The sequence below is a fragment of the Bos mutus genome, chromosome 6 (assembly GCF_027580195.1).
Source record: "Bos mutus isolate GX-2022 chromosome 6, NWIPB_WYAK_1.1, whole genome shotgun sequence".
NCBI lineage: Eukaryota > Metazoa > Chordata > Mammalia > Artiodactyla > Bovidae > Bos > Bos mutus.
This window is the reverse complement of record NC_091622.1, coordinates 22,243,883-22,260,940: the sequence shown is the minus strand read 5'-3', so window position 1 is coordinate 22,260,940 and position 17,058 is coordinate 22,243,883. Positions and strand designations below refer to the sequence as shown.

General features: G+C 38.9%; 1 protein-coding gene across 2 annotated transcripts in view; it reads left to right on the top strand.

Moving 5' to 3' along the window:
- NFKB1 (nuclear factor kappa B subunit 1) overlaps positions 1–17,058 on the top strand; it is a 124,587-nt gene that overhangs the window by 66,214 nt on the left and 41,315 nt on the right. For both annotated transcript variants that reach the window (XM_070372091.1, XM_070372090.1), the window contains exon 6: positions 6,979–7,127. In XM_070372091.1, coding sequence (XP_070228192.1) covers positions 6,979–7,127 — 149 coding nt within the window. The remainder of the gene's footprint in view (positions 1–6,978; positions 7,128–17,058) is intronic.

Below are 17,058 nucleotides of genomic sequence, written 5' to 3'. Positions count from 1 at the left end.
TTATTAAAAAAAAAGAGAGAGAGAGAAATTGGTGCTTCCATGGGGCCTGCCATATGGCAGACACTGTGTGGTTCTCACAAGAGCCCTCTGAGGGAGGTCCCCTTATTGGCCCATTTGTAGGTGTGGAGCTTTCAGCTCAGAGAGGTTATTTAACTCGAAGCCCACAGAGCTGGAAGAAGAAAGAGCTGGGATTTGGTCCCAGATTGGATCAATGTGAAACCCCCTGGCTTAAAAAGAAGGAACTAACTTTACTAAGCATCTTCCTACTCTATGCCAGAAACTATTAGATACGGTTCTGTACGATCTTGTTTGATGAAGTTTATTCTGTACTTCTGTGTCATCAACATATAAGGAGTAAGAAGGAACAATAAAATCTGACTGTTTTGCAGTACTAAGAGGAGGTATGTTATGAAAACAATATTCTTCTCTTTCTTCCTCCTGTTCTTCTTCTCCTCCTCCCCTTCCATTGCCCGCCTTCTCCTTTTTCTTGTTTATAATATGACTTGCACTCGAACAGAGGAGAATCAGTATGTGGTTTAGTAATGTCTGTGGCATGATTTTGTTTATGAATAAGGCTTACAAGGGGACAAGTGCACTTCTGCCATCTCACAGCTGTCTCTGAGACCTTCTTTCCCACAATACACACCAACAAAACCAAAACAGGGTTTTCAGGGATAACTGTTGTGTAGCAACACTGTGCCACACAAAGGAGAGAGAGAAAACACTGGGCCCACTGGACATACACAGAAGAAAAAGTGATTAAGCTGAGTGGAAACCAGTGTAATGGAAAATATGAATGGGCTTTGGAAGTGGACAGACCCAAGTTCAAAGGGCTGCCCAATCACCCCAGTTACAGGAATGGCGGCAGTTTATGTCGCCTTAATGGGCCTCAGTTCCCGCGGCTGTGGAATGTGGTAGCACTGCTGACCCCATGGGGCTGAAGTGAAGATTGGACAAGTTAACAAGCCCCCTTCGCTTCCATAAAAACAGAAAGTGAGGAAATATAGGTGTGTGTGCTCTGGGAACAAACGAGAGAGGTAAAACAGTAATTCTTCAGTTGCCAATAGATTTTACCAGCTTCTTATTGCAATAAGCGATGTTTTCCTGCCCCAATCCATCACATTCCCCAAGAAAGGGACAGTAGTGGAGTCTTGTGGGCTAAAGTGGTGGAGTGTCGTGGAAGATTCAGATTTCGGCTGGACCTTTGAAGGATGAGTGGTTCTAGAGAGAGAAGAGAAGGAAGGGACATCCCGTGTGATAGGAACCACCAAGCCCTGAGGACTGGTAGGAATTATGACTGAGGAGATGAGGGGTCAGGCTCATCACAGAGCTTTCCTATGTGCTGTTCTTCCTGCCAGGAGTACTCTTCTCAGCCTCTGCCCACCCCATCCCTCGTTATATTCTTACGCTTCTTTCAGAGTTTGGCCCTCAGTACGCCCTCAGGAAGCTTTCTCTGTCTTCACCAGGTCAAATCTCTATTCCTTTGGAAGTGTTTCATAGTTATGCATTTATATTTATTTGTGAGAGGTTTTAATTCATATGGGTCCTACTCTGTAATTTCCATAAGAACAAGGGTTGTGTCTGTTTTTTACTCAACTGTGTATCTTCCACTCCCTGACCTACTGCAGTACATGGAACACAGAAGGGGCTTAATAAGTGCTCACTGAAACAATGTATACATTTTGGCTATTGGTGAGGTAATAGCCTGGATAGCAGATAGGGCTTATATTTGAGAGGTGCCAAGCTCTTAACTCGTTTAATCCTTAAAAAGCAATCCTATGAAATCAGATGTATTGTTACTTTCCTTTTAAAGATGGAGAAGCTGATGTCCAGAGACCTTAACCATCCTTTCCCACTGGTCCAGCTAGTAAGTGACAGCAGAGCGATTTTGAGCACAGCAGCCTTGCTTCAGAGCTCTTGGATTTAACCGCATTGCTCTGCTGCTTTAGCAGTAGAGGCCAAAGTTAGATACACGAGACAAGTCAGGGTAGATTTCTCTTTAAAATGTGTGGACTTTTCCCTCTTCCTTCTCTCCCTCAAGTATCATCATTGTCATCACTTCATGAGAAAAACTCAGCAGAAAAGAACTACATCATGTGTCACGTCTCACATTCATGTTGACTCTACATTCTGCCAAAGTGCTATGTCCAAATTAACTCAGTACCTAAACTGGACCTTTTAAAATCTGATTCTTAGAAACTTCTAGACCACTTACCTTACTTACTGTTAAAGAACCAGTATGTACTTTTCCAGAGCATGACAGAGTTAGTTGCTTTAAATAAAAGGAGGTGATTTGACTAAGTTTGGTATTATCTGAGACCCTTGGTTTCTGTTTCTTACTCAAAAAGCAGATCTAGCCTGTGGCCATCAGTATGTATTGAGTCATAAAGCTTCTGGAAGAAAGGCTTGTTTTCATCAGGGAAACCGAGGACTCCTGAGTACCTCCAAGAACGATAGCTGTTACTACAATAACATAGTTATTACTTTTAAAAAGCCCAATAAAATGTGTCACTCTGGGAAAAAAGACAGCCTAGAAATAGAAGTAGCCTGAATTGGTCATTTATTCAAGCCACCTGCCTTTAAACAGAATTTTTAAAAAATCACCTCACAGAAGTTGTACTATTTAAAGATCTCTGGGTAGAGGAATACATCACAATAAGATAGTTGTTAACACTTGGGTACTGCTATTACATACTAGGCAGAGGTCTTAAAGATTTTTATGTGTGTCAATGTATTTAATCCTCGTAGCAAACCTATGAGGTCCAATTATTATCCTCATTTTACAGATGAGGAGCTGGATGCTGCCCCAGGTCGCAGGGCTTGCAGATGGTGGTGCTGTCTTCAAACCCAGCTAGTCTGTTCATCAAGTACATGCTCTTACAGTGCCCCTTGGAAGCTGAATGTCATCTTTGTCTCCTTTCCTCTAATTGAAATCTTAACTTGTACGCAAGCCATTAGTGTTTATTAAAAGCCTGCTATACTCAGACTCTTTCAAAAATAACCCACCCTTTCTGGCAGATACAGGTGCTTTCTATAAAGTTAATTTTCAAGGGAACTACTGTGCAAAGAAATAACAGACTGAATAAAAATAATCAGATTCTCCACAGAATTGGAGAATTCTGTGGAGAAATGAATTTCTGAGTCAGTTGCAAATAGCTGTCAGTCACTGTGGCATTTTATGGAGTATTCCCTCCCCTAAGGTAGAATTCCATTGTCTTCATGTGCCAGAGAGCCTGAAAATAGTACTTTTTGTGTGTCCCCACACTTCAGCTTTCTTCTTTCAGTCGGCATTTTGGAAAGTCCACAAAACCCAGGGCCCTCCCTGTCACTGCCTTGTGGTCTGTGTAAAAAACCAGATGATGCCATGCTGGCTTGAACCCTTTCAAATGGATCAAACAGCGCATTAGTCATTGGCAAATTTTTCAGGCCCTTTACCTCAGAGACTACCCAGTTCCTCATTCTTGCCACCCTTCAATCATGAAGTAATAGCAAGAAAAAGATGTGAGTACTTTTTGAGGACACCTCCCACCTCTTTCCTTCAGTGCCCATGACTGATTCCTTCATCATGGTTATATTGAAGGGTCTGGACATCCAAAGTGATTGGGCTTTTAAATTTTTTTTTTTTTTAATTATGAGAGTATGATAACACGTTTACAGGAGACTTGGAAAATACACAGCAAAGTTACATGTAGTTCCACTATATATTGCAATTATTTTTTAAGTAAATTAAGATTTTTTAGTTGGAGTTTTAATATCAAACTCTCAAAAATTAATAGAATGAATACACAGAGAAGTAGAAGGTTATAGTAGGCCTGAAAAGCACTATGAATTCAACATAATTAAGATTTATACAGCTTTTCACACAACAGTAGGATACAAATTCTATTCAAGTTCCCATAGGCTATAAACTAGGAGACCTAGGAACACATCCAGAGAGATAAGACCAGGTGCAAACAGTTGATGGCCTAATGGTATTGAAATCATACAGAGTCTGTTCTTTTATCACTGTGGGATTATATTAGAAATGAATATCAAAAGATATTTGGAAATAATCCACATATTTTCTAGTGCAATTTGACTTTTACCAAGAGAGATCTTTGACTTAGCTATTGAAAGCCTCAATAAAGTTAGAAGATTGAAAAAACACAGAGGGTGATTGCAGAGATGAAAGCATTTAAATGAGAAATTAATATCAAAATGAGAAATTTATATCAAAGATATGTTTAAAATCCCATGTATTCAGAAATGAAATGTCCACTTTTAAATGATGGATGTATCTAAGAAGCCAAAACAAGGAAATAGAAAATATTTGTAATAGAATAAAAATGAAAAGAGAATTTACCAGGATTTGTTGCATGCAGCTGAAGCTGCTCAGTGCAGTTAAATACAATGTGGAGTCTTGAATAAGGTATGAAAAAAATAATGGGACACTAGCATAAAATTTTGTGAAATTTGAACAAAATCTGTACTTTAGATTGAGGGCAGGAGGAGAAGAGGCAATAGAGGAGGAGATGGTTGGATGGCATCACTGACTCAATGGACATGGGGTTGAGCAAACTCCAGAAGAGAGCAAAGGACAGGAAAGCCTGGCATGCTGCAGTCCACGGGGTTGCAAAGAGTTGTAGACATGACTTAGAGACTGAACAACAACAAAAGTTAATAATACTGTATCACATGTTAATTTCATGTGTTTTTTTATAACATAGTATTTCTTTATATTCTCAGAATTGGATTAGAAGTTTTAGCCTCATTCAAATTTTTTTAAGATCAGTAAGATAAACTTTCCAGACTTTTAGCAGTAATACTAGATGCTAAAATACATGAAAGTTTTTTGAAGTTTTGAGTGAATATAAATTAGAATGTGTCATTGTATTTGAACTAAGTTGTAATTGGGCTTTAATTGCTAGATTCCTTCTGTGTCCTGCTTAAGTGGCAAGCCTACCTGATTTCACCCAAGTGAAGCATTTCGTCATGCCTTACACTGTTGCATTCCTGTGCTCAGTGCACTTAAAAGTGAAATTACATGGTCTATTTAATGCTCTTTCACTGTTCATTTACTGCTTAAGACGTCCCTGTGGAATATGCCATCATAACAAAGGCTGATTTCAGATGTCGATACCAAGACACAGAACTGGCATCAGCAACCCAGGGAGTATGCAGGAACAGCAGCCACCTTTGGAGCAAACCCAGAACTCTTCTTTCCCTGTACTGCCCCCAGGGAAAAGGCTTTCTGCCTGTTATAAAAGGGAAAGCACTGAGTTCATAATTGGTTTTATGCCCAGGGGGCTTATTTAAGTGCTTACCTGTTTAAGAAATTATTTATTTGTGCCTCAAGGGGGTCAAAACCTAATTAATCCTAAACATGCTTTGTGATTAGCTTGCTCTGCAAGGACTGAAGGCCATTCTCGCAGGTCGCCTTGCTCCTTGGAAAGGGTTGGAAAGCAAGATTTGCAACCCTTCTGAGCTAGGGTTCAGGCAGAGAGGCCCTGTATTTCCAGTGGGGAGCTACACTACAGATCCACAGGGAGTCTGTCCTTTGCTTAGAAAGGGAACTTCTTTCTCCCAGAAGCATCTGGGGCATAATCCCAGCTTTAATCAACTTTTTCTCAACCTTGCAATGGGAGATTGGATTGGGAAAAAAATCTATACTGAAAAAAATGCTAACAAAATCATGCCTCAGTGGAATGTAAATCTATGAGATGGTATTTATAGTAGGAAATAGATGAGTTGAAAGGGATTCTGTCCTTTTCCAAGAAATTTTACTGGCAAGTATAGATTCTTCCTCAAGTTTATATCAGAAAGACATCCATCAAGGATCTATGGCCACATGAGATTTGTGTATACTTAGTTTTTCATCTGAGCTAAGGGCTGCTTGTGCAGATTAAAATATGTCCAATGATTGCATAGTTGGGAGCTCCTCGATTTCAGTCATATGCTTCCTCAAGAAGAGATAATATGAGTTAAAGAGATGGAGTAACCAGCTCTTCTCAATGTTAGACTGAAAGTCTTGCACCCCAGGAAATGTCCTTAGTCCCAGGCAAACCAGGATGGCTGTTCACCATTTGAGGAAACAGAGTGCATTTCCAACAGTTTTGGTGAATTTATCCGAGGATTCTGACTTATAATATTCAAGAAGGTAAAAATAAGGTCATTGATGTTTTCTGTTAGTATGATTTTAGTGTTGTGGTTTTCTCAAGGAAAGAATCTGTGATCTACTGTAGGAGGCTGGAGGACCAGCTAGAGGAGAAATGGTGCCCAAGCTCTTGTTACTTAAAATGTCATCATCTTCATGGGATTTCCTTTCTATTACTCTTGTCATCATTTTAAAGGTATAACAATAAAAATACAAATTACTTTAAATGGAGAAATCTGATTTTATAAAAGAAGAGCTTAAACAGGTGTCAGATCTAAGGATTTGTACTTAGGGAGTATACTGTTTTTAAATTAAAGAAACAGATCACTGCAGGCCATGGGCTTGGGTGTCCATGGCCAACCCTTGTGGCCTCGTCCCTGGGCAAGACTCTCTCCTGCCTAATCTCATGGCAGATTAGGAAGGACTCTTTCCATTCACCTCTTTTCTTCTCTTGATTTCCATCAGTCAGTCAGTCCCAGTCCCGTTTTCACTGATCTTGCACTCAGCATTTATGACATAAAATGCAGTATGAGTGCAGATGAAAACGTGTTCTTGGTTAATAGAAGAGGGTGCTTAATGGCTACACAGCACACTCCGAGATGTGCTCTTCCTTCCAACTTTAACAAGACGTATGCATTTTAAATGGTCTACTTCTTGAAGAGTATCTTTCACACCCGAAACAAGTACCACTCGTGTTTTATTTCCATCCCATCATTTGTTCATCACATATTTTTAGAAAGGCCTAATTTGATATCATACTTTTTCTACTTACTAGCTTGTCTTAGCATTTTCCCATGTTGTGATATGGTCAGATATGCTAACTTGGAAATGTGCTTCTTATATAGATCTGCAACTATGTGGGACCTGCAAAGGTTATTGTTCAGTTGGTCACAAATGGAAAAAACATCCACCTGCATGCACACAGCCTGGTGGGAAAACACTGTGAGGATGGCGTCTGCACTGTGACAGCCGGGCCCAAGGACATGGTGGTCGGGTAAGTGAGCATGCGTGTTGCTGCAGAAGGGAGGCGCAGATCGAACACGGCCCCTGCGGGCTGGGACTGGACAGGCCCTTTTCATCAGGGGTCTTTGCAAGACCCTCAGAGAGTCTTAGAATATGAAAATTTGAGAAAACTAGCTATAGCAGAAATCAATACTTTATGGATGATTTCATACCCTTGATGATTCATTTAATGAACTTTGACTATAGATTTGCATCGTGAACATTTTGTGCAGACAGTGGGTTTTATTTCAGTTGTGTGCTGCTTAAAAAGTATGCACAGAAATGATATGACACATAAGAACTTAATTTCCAAAATATACAAACAATTCATTCAACTCAACGTCCAAAAAAGCATACAACCTGATTGAAAAGATGGGCAGAAGACCTGATAGTTCTCCAAAGAAGACATGCAGATGGCCAACAAGTGTATGAAAAGATGCTTGATCTGGCTAATTACCAGGGGAATGCAAATCAGAACCACAGTGAAGTACTACTTATACCTACAGAGTGGCTATCATCAAAAAGAATACAAAAAACAAATGCTGGTGAGGATGTGGGAAAAAGGGTGAGAATGTAAGTTGGTACAGTCACTGTGGAAAACAGTATGGAAGTTTATCAAAAAACTAAAACTAGAACTGCCATATGACCTAGCAATTCCACTCCTGGGTTATATAAAAACAAAAACACTAATTCAAAAAGAAACATGTATCCCAGGGTTCATGGCAGCATTATTTATAATTGCCAAGATATGGAAACAACCTAATTGTCCATCAGCAGATGAGTGGACTATGAAGATGTGCTGTGTACACACGCATGCACACACAATGGAATGCTACCCAGCCATAAAAAAGGATGAACTTTTACCATTTGCATCAACATGGGTAGACCTGGAAGGTGTTACGCTAAGTGAAGTAAGTCAGACAAAGAAAGACAAATACTGTATGATATCACTCATATGTGGAATCTAAAAAATAAAATAAACTAGTAAGTACGACGGAGAAGGCGATGGCACCCCACTCCAGTACTCTTGCCTGGAAAATCCCATGGACAGAGGAGCCTGGTGGGCTGCAGTCCATGGAGTCTAAAAGTCGGACATGACTGAGGGACTTCACTTTCCCTTTTCATTTTCATGCATTGGAGAAGGAAATGGCAACCCACTCCAGTGTTCTTGCCTGGAGAATCCCAGGGACAGGGGAGCCTGGTGGGCTGCCATCTGTGGGGTCGCACAGAGTCGGACACGACTGAAGCGACTTAGCAGCAGCAGCAGCAGTAAGTACAACAACAACAAAAAAAACAGATTCACAGTTATAGAGAACAAACTAGTGGTTATCAGTGGGAGAGGGAAGACAAGAGGGAGGGACAGGGTAGGGGTAGGGTACAAACTACTAGGCATAAAATAAGCTACAAGGACACATTGTAAAACATGGGGAACATAGCCAGTATTTTATAATAACTGTAAGGGAGGCTTCCCTTAAGGCTCAGATGGTAAAAAGTCCACCTGCAATGTGGGAGACCTGGGTTCAGTCCCTGGGTTGGGAAGATCCCTTGGAGGAGGGCATGGCAATCCACTCCAGTGTTCTTGCCTGGAGAATCCCACAGACAGAGGAGCCTGGTGGGCTGCAGTCCATGGAGTCACACAGAATCAGACATGACTGAGCAACTAACACGCAACACACACACACCCTAAAAAAAATTTTAATCACTATATTGTAGACCTATAACACATAATATTGCAACCATACTTCAATTTTTTGGAAAAGTGTGCACAACCAAGAATTACACATTTGTTTTGGCTTTCAGTAGACTTGAAATGTAAACATAAAGTGACATATTCACTTAAGGTTGGTCAGACAGATAAAACAAGCCTTTTTTTTCTTTTTTTAAAAAGTCTTCTGGTGGGATCTTTCCAGACCATATATTCAACCTGTGTCTCCTGCATAGGCATGCAGATTATTTACCACTGAGCCACTTAGGGAAGCCCTCAAACAAGCCATTTTTAATGAATGACGTATTATAGAAATAAATTCAATTTTAAAAGAAATGTTCAATTCAATTTGTATAATTTTCAGGAATATCTTTCAGGGCTTCCTAATACTGGTTTAAGTAGTTTATGATAAAATCCCATTTAATCTCGACTATTCACTCAAAAGAAAAGAATTGTTTAAATGAACTGTAATTAAGCTCATGGTAACATTTCAGGCTTTGAATTCCGATCAGGTTTCAAGTTGGTTGGTATTGGGGAGGTTGAGCTTTCATGTTCCTGGGTATTTCTTTGTTTGACTGTTAAAATTTTCAAGTGTGAAAAACCTAGAGAGAGAGCTTTCTTTTAAGTCACTAAAATCTGATTCTTTTGATGTCAGGGGAAAAAAAGACTCTAGATTGGAGGAAGAAGCCTAAATTGATTTGAAAAATTCAACTGTGCTTTAAATGAACTCATTTCAACATCCTCTTAAAAGACTGGTCTGTTTCCTGTCGTGTGTCACAGTTGGTTCATGGTCTGTTTTGGAATACCCTTACAGTTGCTGACTGACCTCTGGAGAGCTTTGAAATGCAGGGTAAATGTCAGAATTTCAGACAAATCGGTCACTTAGTATCTCTGCAAATTTTCTCCAATAGGCTACTGTCAGTCTGAAGTGTTTATTCTCTTCGGTCCTGTTTAATCTGTATGATAATCATATGCTTCAGAGGAAATTATAGATGAAGTTCCCTACTAATAATGTTTGTTATTATAAATATTCCAGTATGTTGTCTGTAATTTGGTGTTTCTATGGTTTGCCTTAGTAGTCTTTGAGGATTTTAGAAGGAACTAATACTTATTTAACTTGGGGTCTACGGCAGGAGTCAAAGTAAATTCCCTGTCTCCAAGGAAAGTGAGGAAATGCGTTACTTACTCTGTTTTAGTGCTGGCATAGCAGGTTCTGTAGTTGGAAGAATTCATTCAACAAACAGTTTGAGCATCTGAACTTATAAATATGGTCATAAAGATGTCTGGTCATAGCTCTGCAGGATTTTTTAAATACTGTGCAGTTTTACTAAAAATGTAATCAAGAATAAATTCCCATTGGCTGTCTGTTTTACATGTGGTATTATAAGTTTCCATGTTGCTCTCTCCATATAGTTCACCCTCTCCCTTCTCCCCGCCCCCTGTGTCCATAAGTCTGTTCTCCATGTCTGTTTCTCCATGGCTGCCCTGAAAATAAATCCATCAGTATCATCTTTCTAGATTCCGTATATATACATTAGTATACGGTATTTATCTTTCTCTTTCTGACTCAAACAGGGGCTCTGTAACCATCTGGAGGGGTGGGGTAGGGAGGGAGATGGGAGGGAGGTTCAAAAGGGAGGGGACATATGTATACCTATGGCTGATACTTGTTGATGTTTGACAGAAACAACAAAATTCTGTAAACCAGTTATCCTTCAATTGAAAAATAAGTAAATTTTAAAAAATGTAATCAAGAGGATGCCATGAGAGTTACGTTAGATTTGGGTGGTGGTGGTGTCGCTCAGTTGTGTCTGACCCTTTGCAACCCCGTGGAGTACAACATGCCAGGCCTCCCTGCCCATCATCAACTCCTGGAGTTTACTCAAACTCATGTCCACTGAGTCGGTGATGCTATCCAACCATCTCATCCTCTGTCATCCCCTTCTCCTGCCTTCAGTCTTTCCCAGCATCAAGGTCCTTTTAAGTGAGTCAGCTCTTCACATCAGGTGGCCAAAGTATTGGAGCTTCAGCTTCAACATCAGTCCTTCCAATGACTACTCAAAGTTGATTTCCTTTAGGATTGACTGATTTGATCTCCTTGCAGTCCAACAGACTCTCAAGAGTCTTTCTCCAACACCGTAATTCAAAACCATCAATTCTTTGGCTCTCAGCCTTCTTTATGGCCCGACTCTTACATCCATACATGGCTACTGGAAAAGCCATAGCTTTGACTATACAGACCTTTGTAGGCAAGGTAACGTCTCTGCTTTTCAATACACTGTCCAGGTTTGTCATAGCTTTTCTTCCAAGGAGCAAGCGTCTTTTGATTTCGTGGCTGCAGTTGCCATCTGCAGTGATTTTGGAGCCCAAGAAAATAAAGTCTGTCACTGTTTTCATTGTTTCCCCATTTCTTTGTCATGAAGTGATGGGACTGGATGCCATGATCTTAGTTTTTTGAATGTTGAGTTTTAAGCCAGCTTTTTCAGTCTCCTCTTTCACCTTCACCAAGAGGCTCTTTAATTTCTTCTTCACTTTCTGCCTTAAGGGTGGTGTCATCTGCATATCTGAGGTTATTGACATTTCTTCTGGCAATCTTGATTCCAGCTTGTGCTTCATCCAGCCCAGCATGATGTACTCCACATATAAGTTGACAATATAAGGTGACAATATACAGTCTTGACATACTCCTTTCCCAATTTTGAAAACTCCTTTCCCAGTTTTGAAACAGTCCGTTGTTCCATGTTCCATGTAGATTCAGTAGCCTTTCCTGTTCAGAGTGCTGTGAAACCTTGGTACTCCTTTCATAATCTGACTTTTAACAGAGCAACTTTTGCCTAGAGTGTTTCCCAAAACACAGTATTTCCTTCATGATTCATTTGTCTCACTTATTTTTTGTTAAGTTTCTAATATGAGAACCTGTCACATTTTAGTAGAAAGAGTCTCGTGCTAGTGGTCTGGAAACCAGAGTTCTGTGTGCAGTTCTGTCACTTTCGGCTGCAGGACTAGGGGTAATATGCATGACCTCTTGGGGACATTAATTTCTTCTCTTATGCAGTCTGAGAGTTAGGCCACAGAATCTACCTCCAGGCCCTTAACATCCAAATTCTATACTGAACTAACATTAGGTAGTCTTATGAAATAACATGAGCCGACTTGCACATGTGTATTTAAAGGATGTCATCGATTATTCTTATTTAGTTCTAACTTGTAGTTAAGAAAAGCACATAGAGAAATTTAGGAAGACAGCCAGAGTTACTCCTCAGGCTTGTCAATACTAGAAATGGAACCCTGATAAGCTGTTTCCAGTGGAACAGTTTAGGTTGAGAGGATAGATTCATAAGCAGGGCATCAATCCAACATAATCAAAAAAGACATGGAGAATGACCCCGAGAAGATAAATAACCTTTATTATTTACCAAAACCAAATTATCAAAGCCAAAAGAATGACCTTTCCTTGGAGTGTTTCTCTTAACTCTCAGCCTGAGTTCTCAAGGTATTTTGTTACCTATATTAAAATATTCATGTTTTAGATAACTAAGTCATGATTTTAAGTTCGATAGGTTTAATGTGGAGGAGTGAGTCCTTGTAACTTTTTAAACTAATTTTAATTTTGACTTTTTGTCAATATTTTGTACTCCTTTAGTCTGCCCTTAGTGCTTATCCTCATAAAAATAATCTTAGTTTGGTGTTTTATTTTCAATCTTAAATATCAGCAGTTCGTTTCAACAACATTTTCGTTCTCTGAAATATGCATTCAATGGAAACTGTTACTTGACTTTGCTTTAAGCCACCTTCCTCACCAATAATCACCACACCCTCTGCTTGCTTCCTGGCAGCCCTGATTTAGAGAGATGTGAAGTTTTTTCTTTTTTTTTTTTTAACTAATATTTCCAGCATATACCAATGGCAAGCTCTCAAAGTAGATATATAGATATAAAATGCAGAAGAGAAATGAGGCGAAGGAAGGCAGACCACATTAAACTGCTGTTTTTGTAGATCCAAAACAGTTGACTTGACTGTTTCAACCTAATACACAGAAAAGGAGCTATTTGGAGAAAATGGACAAGATCTGGACTGAGATTGGTAATATCCAGTTTCCAGACTTGGGTGTGTATTGTCAGTTGAGTTGGGCTGCTTTTAAGTCTCTGGCCTGCTGTGACATCAATATTTTAGAGGAAGAAAGGCCAGATGGAGGAGCTACTTTAGAATCCCAGTGCAAGGACTTGGGAATTTGATCTTAGCCAGAGGGCAGAGGCAGTTCCCAGATGATTATAATGATGGAAACGTCTGGCATAGTGCAGATTTCAAACTTGCCTGCTAAATAAAGTCATCTTTGATCACTTTGTAAAAATACTGATGCCAAGCCCTGTGTCCAGAGATTCTGATCTCATTGCCTGGTCATTGTGTAGAGCTACTGCTGCTGCAGTGATTCACAAACTTTAGGGGCCATCAGAATCACCTGGAGGGTTTGCTGAAACATAGATGGCTGAGCCTCACCCCCCAGAGTTTCTGATTCAGTAAGCTTGGGATAAAGCCTAAGAATAAGCATTTTAATAAATTCTCAGGTAATGCTGCTGGCCTAGAGAGTACACTTTGAAAGCCATTTATGTATGGCATTTTGACTAAGAGGCAGGATTGTAGTTCCAGTCCAGTTAGCAGTGATAACCTTTCTTCGTTAAATTTTTGAAATTAAATATTGTAACGTTCACTTTTTAAAGTGTACAGTTCTAATTTTGATAAATACTAGTATAATCACAGTCAAGGTAGAGAATAGTTTCATCACCTCCTGAAAATCCCTCTGTGACCTTTTAGAGTCCAATTCTCCTCCAACTCTAGGCCCTGGCAACCTCTGGTCTGTTTTCTACCCCTATAATTTTGCCTTTTTCATGATGACACACAAATGCGATAATACAGTGTGTAGCCTTTTTGAATCTGGCTTATTTCACGTAGCATAATGTATTTCAGATTCCTCTAGGTTGCTGTGTACATCGGTAGTTTATTCTTTTTAATTATTAGGTAGTGTTACATTGTTGCGCTGTGTTGGTATATCAGTTTGTTTATCTACCTGTTGAAGAATATTTGGTTTGTGTCTAGTTTTTCAGAATAAAGCCACTTTTTTGTGTGAACAGAAGTTGTAATTTTTCTTGGCTTGGGTAAATACTGAGGAATGGAATTGTAGGGACGTGTGCTAAGAGTTCATTTATCTTGATAAGAAACCGCTAAATTGCTTTCCAAAGTGACTGTGCCCTTTTGTGTTCTCGTTTGTTAACATCTATGATCCTCTCAGTTTTTTCTGTTTCATGAGCTAATAATAATAATGTCTGCTCTCATTTTTGTTTTGCATTTTATTATAGAAATTTCCAAACATGTACAAAAGTAGAAAGACTAGCATGATGAGCCTTCACTGTACCCATCACTCACCTTCAACAATTAATTATTACGTGGCCAGTCTTGATTTAAATACATTCTTACCTAGGTAACTTGGTTACTGATATCTGGTTGAGTTCCACTGTGGTAAGGAAGTATTTGGTATGAGTCGACTCCTTTTAAATGTGCTGAAGCTTGTTTTCTGGATGGAATATGGTGTCTTGGTATATGTTCCTTGTGCACTTACAAAGAGTGTTTAGCATGATCAGATTGAATGCATGTTCTGTAAATATCGATGAGGTTGTTTGTTCAAGGCTTTCGTCTCTTTACTAATTTTCTCTCTACTGCTCTATCAATTATTAAGAGTATTGAAATCTCTGACTATAGTCATAGATGCATCTATTTCTCTTTTCAGTTCTATAAGATTGTGGTTCTTATGTTGTGAAGCTCTTTTATTCGATGCATTAACATTTAGGATTCTTATGTCCTCTTAAGAATCAATCCCTTTATCATTATGAAAGTACCTTTTTTATTCCTGGTAATACTCTTTGCTCTGAAATCTACCTCGACTGAGACTAACATAGTTACTTCAGCTTTCTTTTGAATAATGTTAGCTTGAAACATTTTTTCCATCTGCTTAGTGTTTTATATTAAAAATAAATTTGCACCACATATAGTTGGGTCTTTCTATTCAGTCTGACACTCTCTGTCTTTTAGTGGGTGTTAAGTGATTTTTGTTTAATATGATTACTGATATGGCTGTGTTTAAATCTACCATCTTGCTGTTTGTTTTCTGCTTATCACATCTTTTCTTTGTACCTCTTTTCCTCTTTTCCTGCCTCTTAGATTATTTGATTATTTGTTATTTCATTTATCTCCTTTTAGGTTTATACCTCTTTGTATTTTTTAGCAATCTTTTTATGTTTATACTATACATCTTTAACTTGTCCTAGTCTACCTTCAAATAGCACTATACCTGTTTACTTATAGCATGTTAACAGTATACTTTCATTTTCCCTCTTTTGGCCTTCTTGTTATTATGTCATATATTTTATATCTGCATATGTTATTAACATAAATCCCACCATATATTGTTTTTTTATTTTTGCTTTAAATTATCAATTACCTTTTAAGGAAACTTTTAAATAAGGAAAAAATATTTTATACTTAGCCATGTATTGACGTTTTTTCAATTTTTTTTTTTTTAACTACTGGTGTGCTGCTAAATTCTTTCAATTTGTACATGTTACAGTCTTTATTTTGTCTTTGTTTTTCAAAGATATTTTTGAGGAGTGTAGAATTATAGGGTTTTCTTGCATGTCCTTAAAATACACTGCTCCACTGTCTTCTGGCTTTCCTTGTTTCCAAAAAGTCTCCTGTCATTCTTATATCTTTATTCCTCCGTATGTCATGTGTCAGGTTTTTTCTCTATCAGCTTTTTACTTTTCCTCTTCATTGCTAGTTTTCAGCAACTTGATTATGTTAAGCTTTAGTGTCATATTCTTCATGTTTCTTGTTCTTTGTGATTTATTGAGATTCTTGAATCTCTGGGTTTCCATTTTTACATTCAGTAAAATTCATTTAAAACTTTTCAGCCATTATTTTTCCAATACTTTTTCCATACACTCCTGTTTTTTCCCTCCTCTTCTAGAACATCAATCTCATGTATTTGGCCATTTAAAATTGTGCCACAGCTCATGAATGATCTGTTCTTTTTCTTTTCACTTTTTTTCTGTTTCATTTCAGATAGTTCTATTACTGTGTCCTCAAGTTCACTAAACATTTTGTCTATAGTGTCTGATTTGTTCTTAATTTCATCTAGTGTATTTTTCTTCCCAAACATTGTAATTTTCGTCTCTACAGGCTTTTGGGGGAATCTTGCAAATATTTTTGAGCATTGGGATACAGTTAAATTTGAGACTAGTTTGGCCCTTTCTAGACTGACTTTTAAGCGTTTTTAGGGAGACCAGAGCAGACTTTATGGTTAACTTGAAACCATTACTAAGGCAATGTCTTTCTAACTGTCCACTCTAATCCTTCATGTTTCACAAGGTTTCTTGAACCATTCTAGCCCTGTGTGTGCTCCAGGAGCAGTTGCATCGGTGCTTCCCATGGTTCCTTTCCCGGCCTTGGGTCATTTCCCCGCACTCATGCTCTAAGTGTCTCTCTCTGTGTGGGATTCTTTCCTCACTGGTGTCTGCCCATGAATTCTAGCCTTGTTGGTCTCCTTTGTCTCCTCAACTCAGGGAGATCAGCAGGCTCTGTTTAAGCTGCCCCTCCCTATGCTGCAGCCTGGAAGCTCTCTTGAGATATTAGTGCAGCATAATTTTAAGACTCACCTTATCTGTCTTCCTTTCCTCTAGGTTCGCTGTCCTAAGCCGTCTATTGTCCAGGGTATGAAAACTATTTTTTGTTGTTTAGAGTGAGAAGCTTTAATGGTCTTCGTTGCTCTACTATTACCTAAAGCAGAAGACTGACTTCTGTATTATTTCATTTGTTACCAGAGTAAATCTATTATTCATGTAATAATCCTGGAGAAGGAAATGGCAACCCACTCCAGTATTTTTGCCTAGAAGATTCCATGGACAGAGGAGCCTGGCTGGCTACAGTCCATGGGGTCGCAAATAGTCAGACACGACTGAGCGACTAACACTTCATGTAATAACAATGATGTCTTTTCCACGGGGATCAAATTAGATAATTACATGAAAAGCCCTTTATAGACGGCGAAGTGTAAAGTGCTGCACCGTGTTTGTCATTGCCATTGCCTTGGCGTTGGCCTTGTTTTGCTGTCGTTACAGACGTCCTGTATAGTAGTAAGGACTAACGGGCCAGAACATGGAGGTGCTCT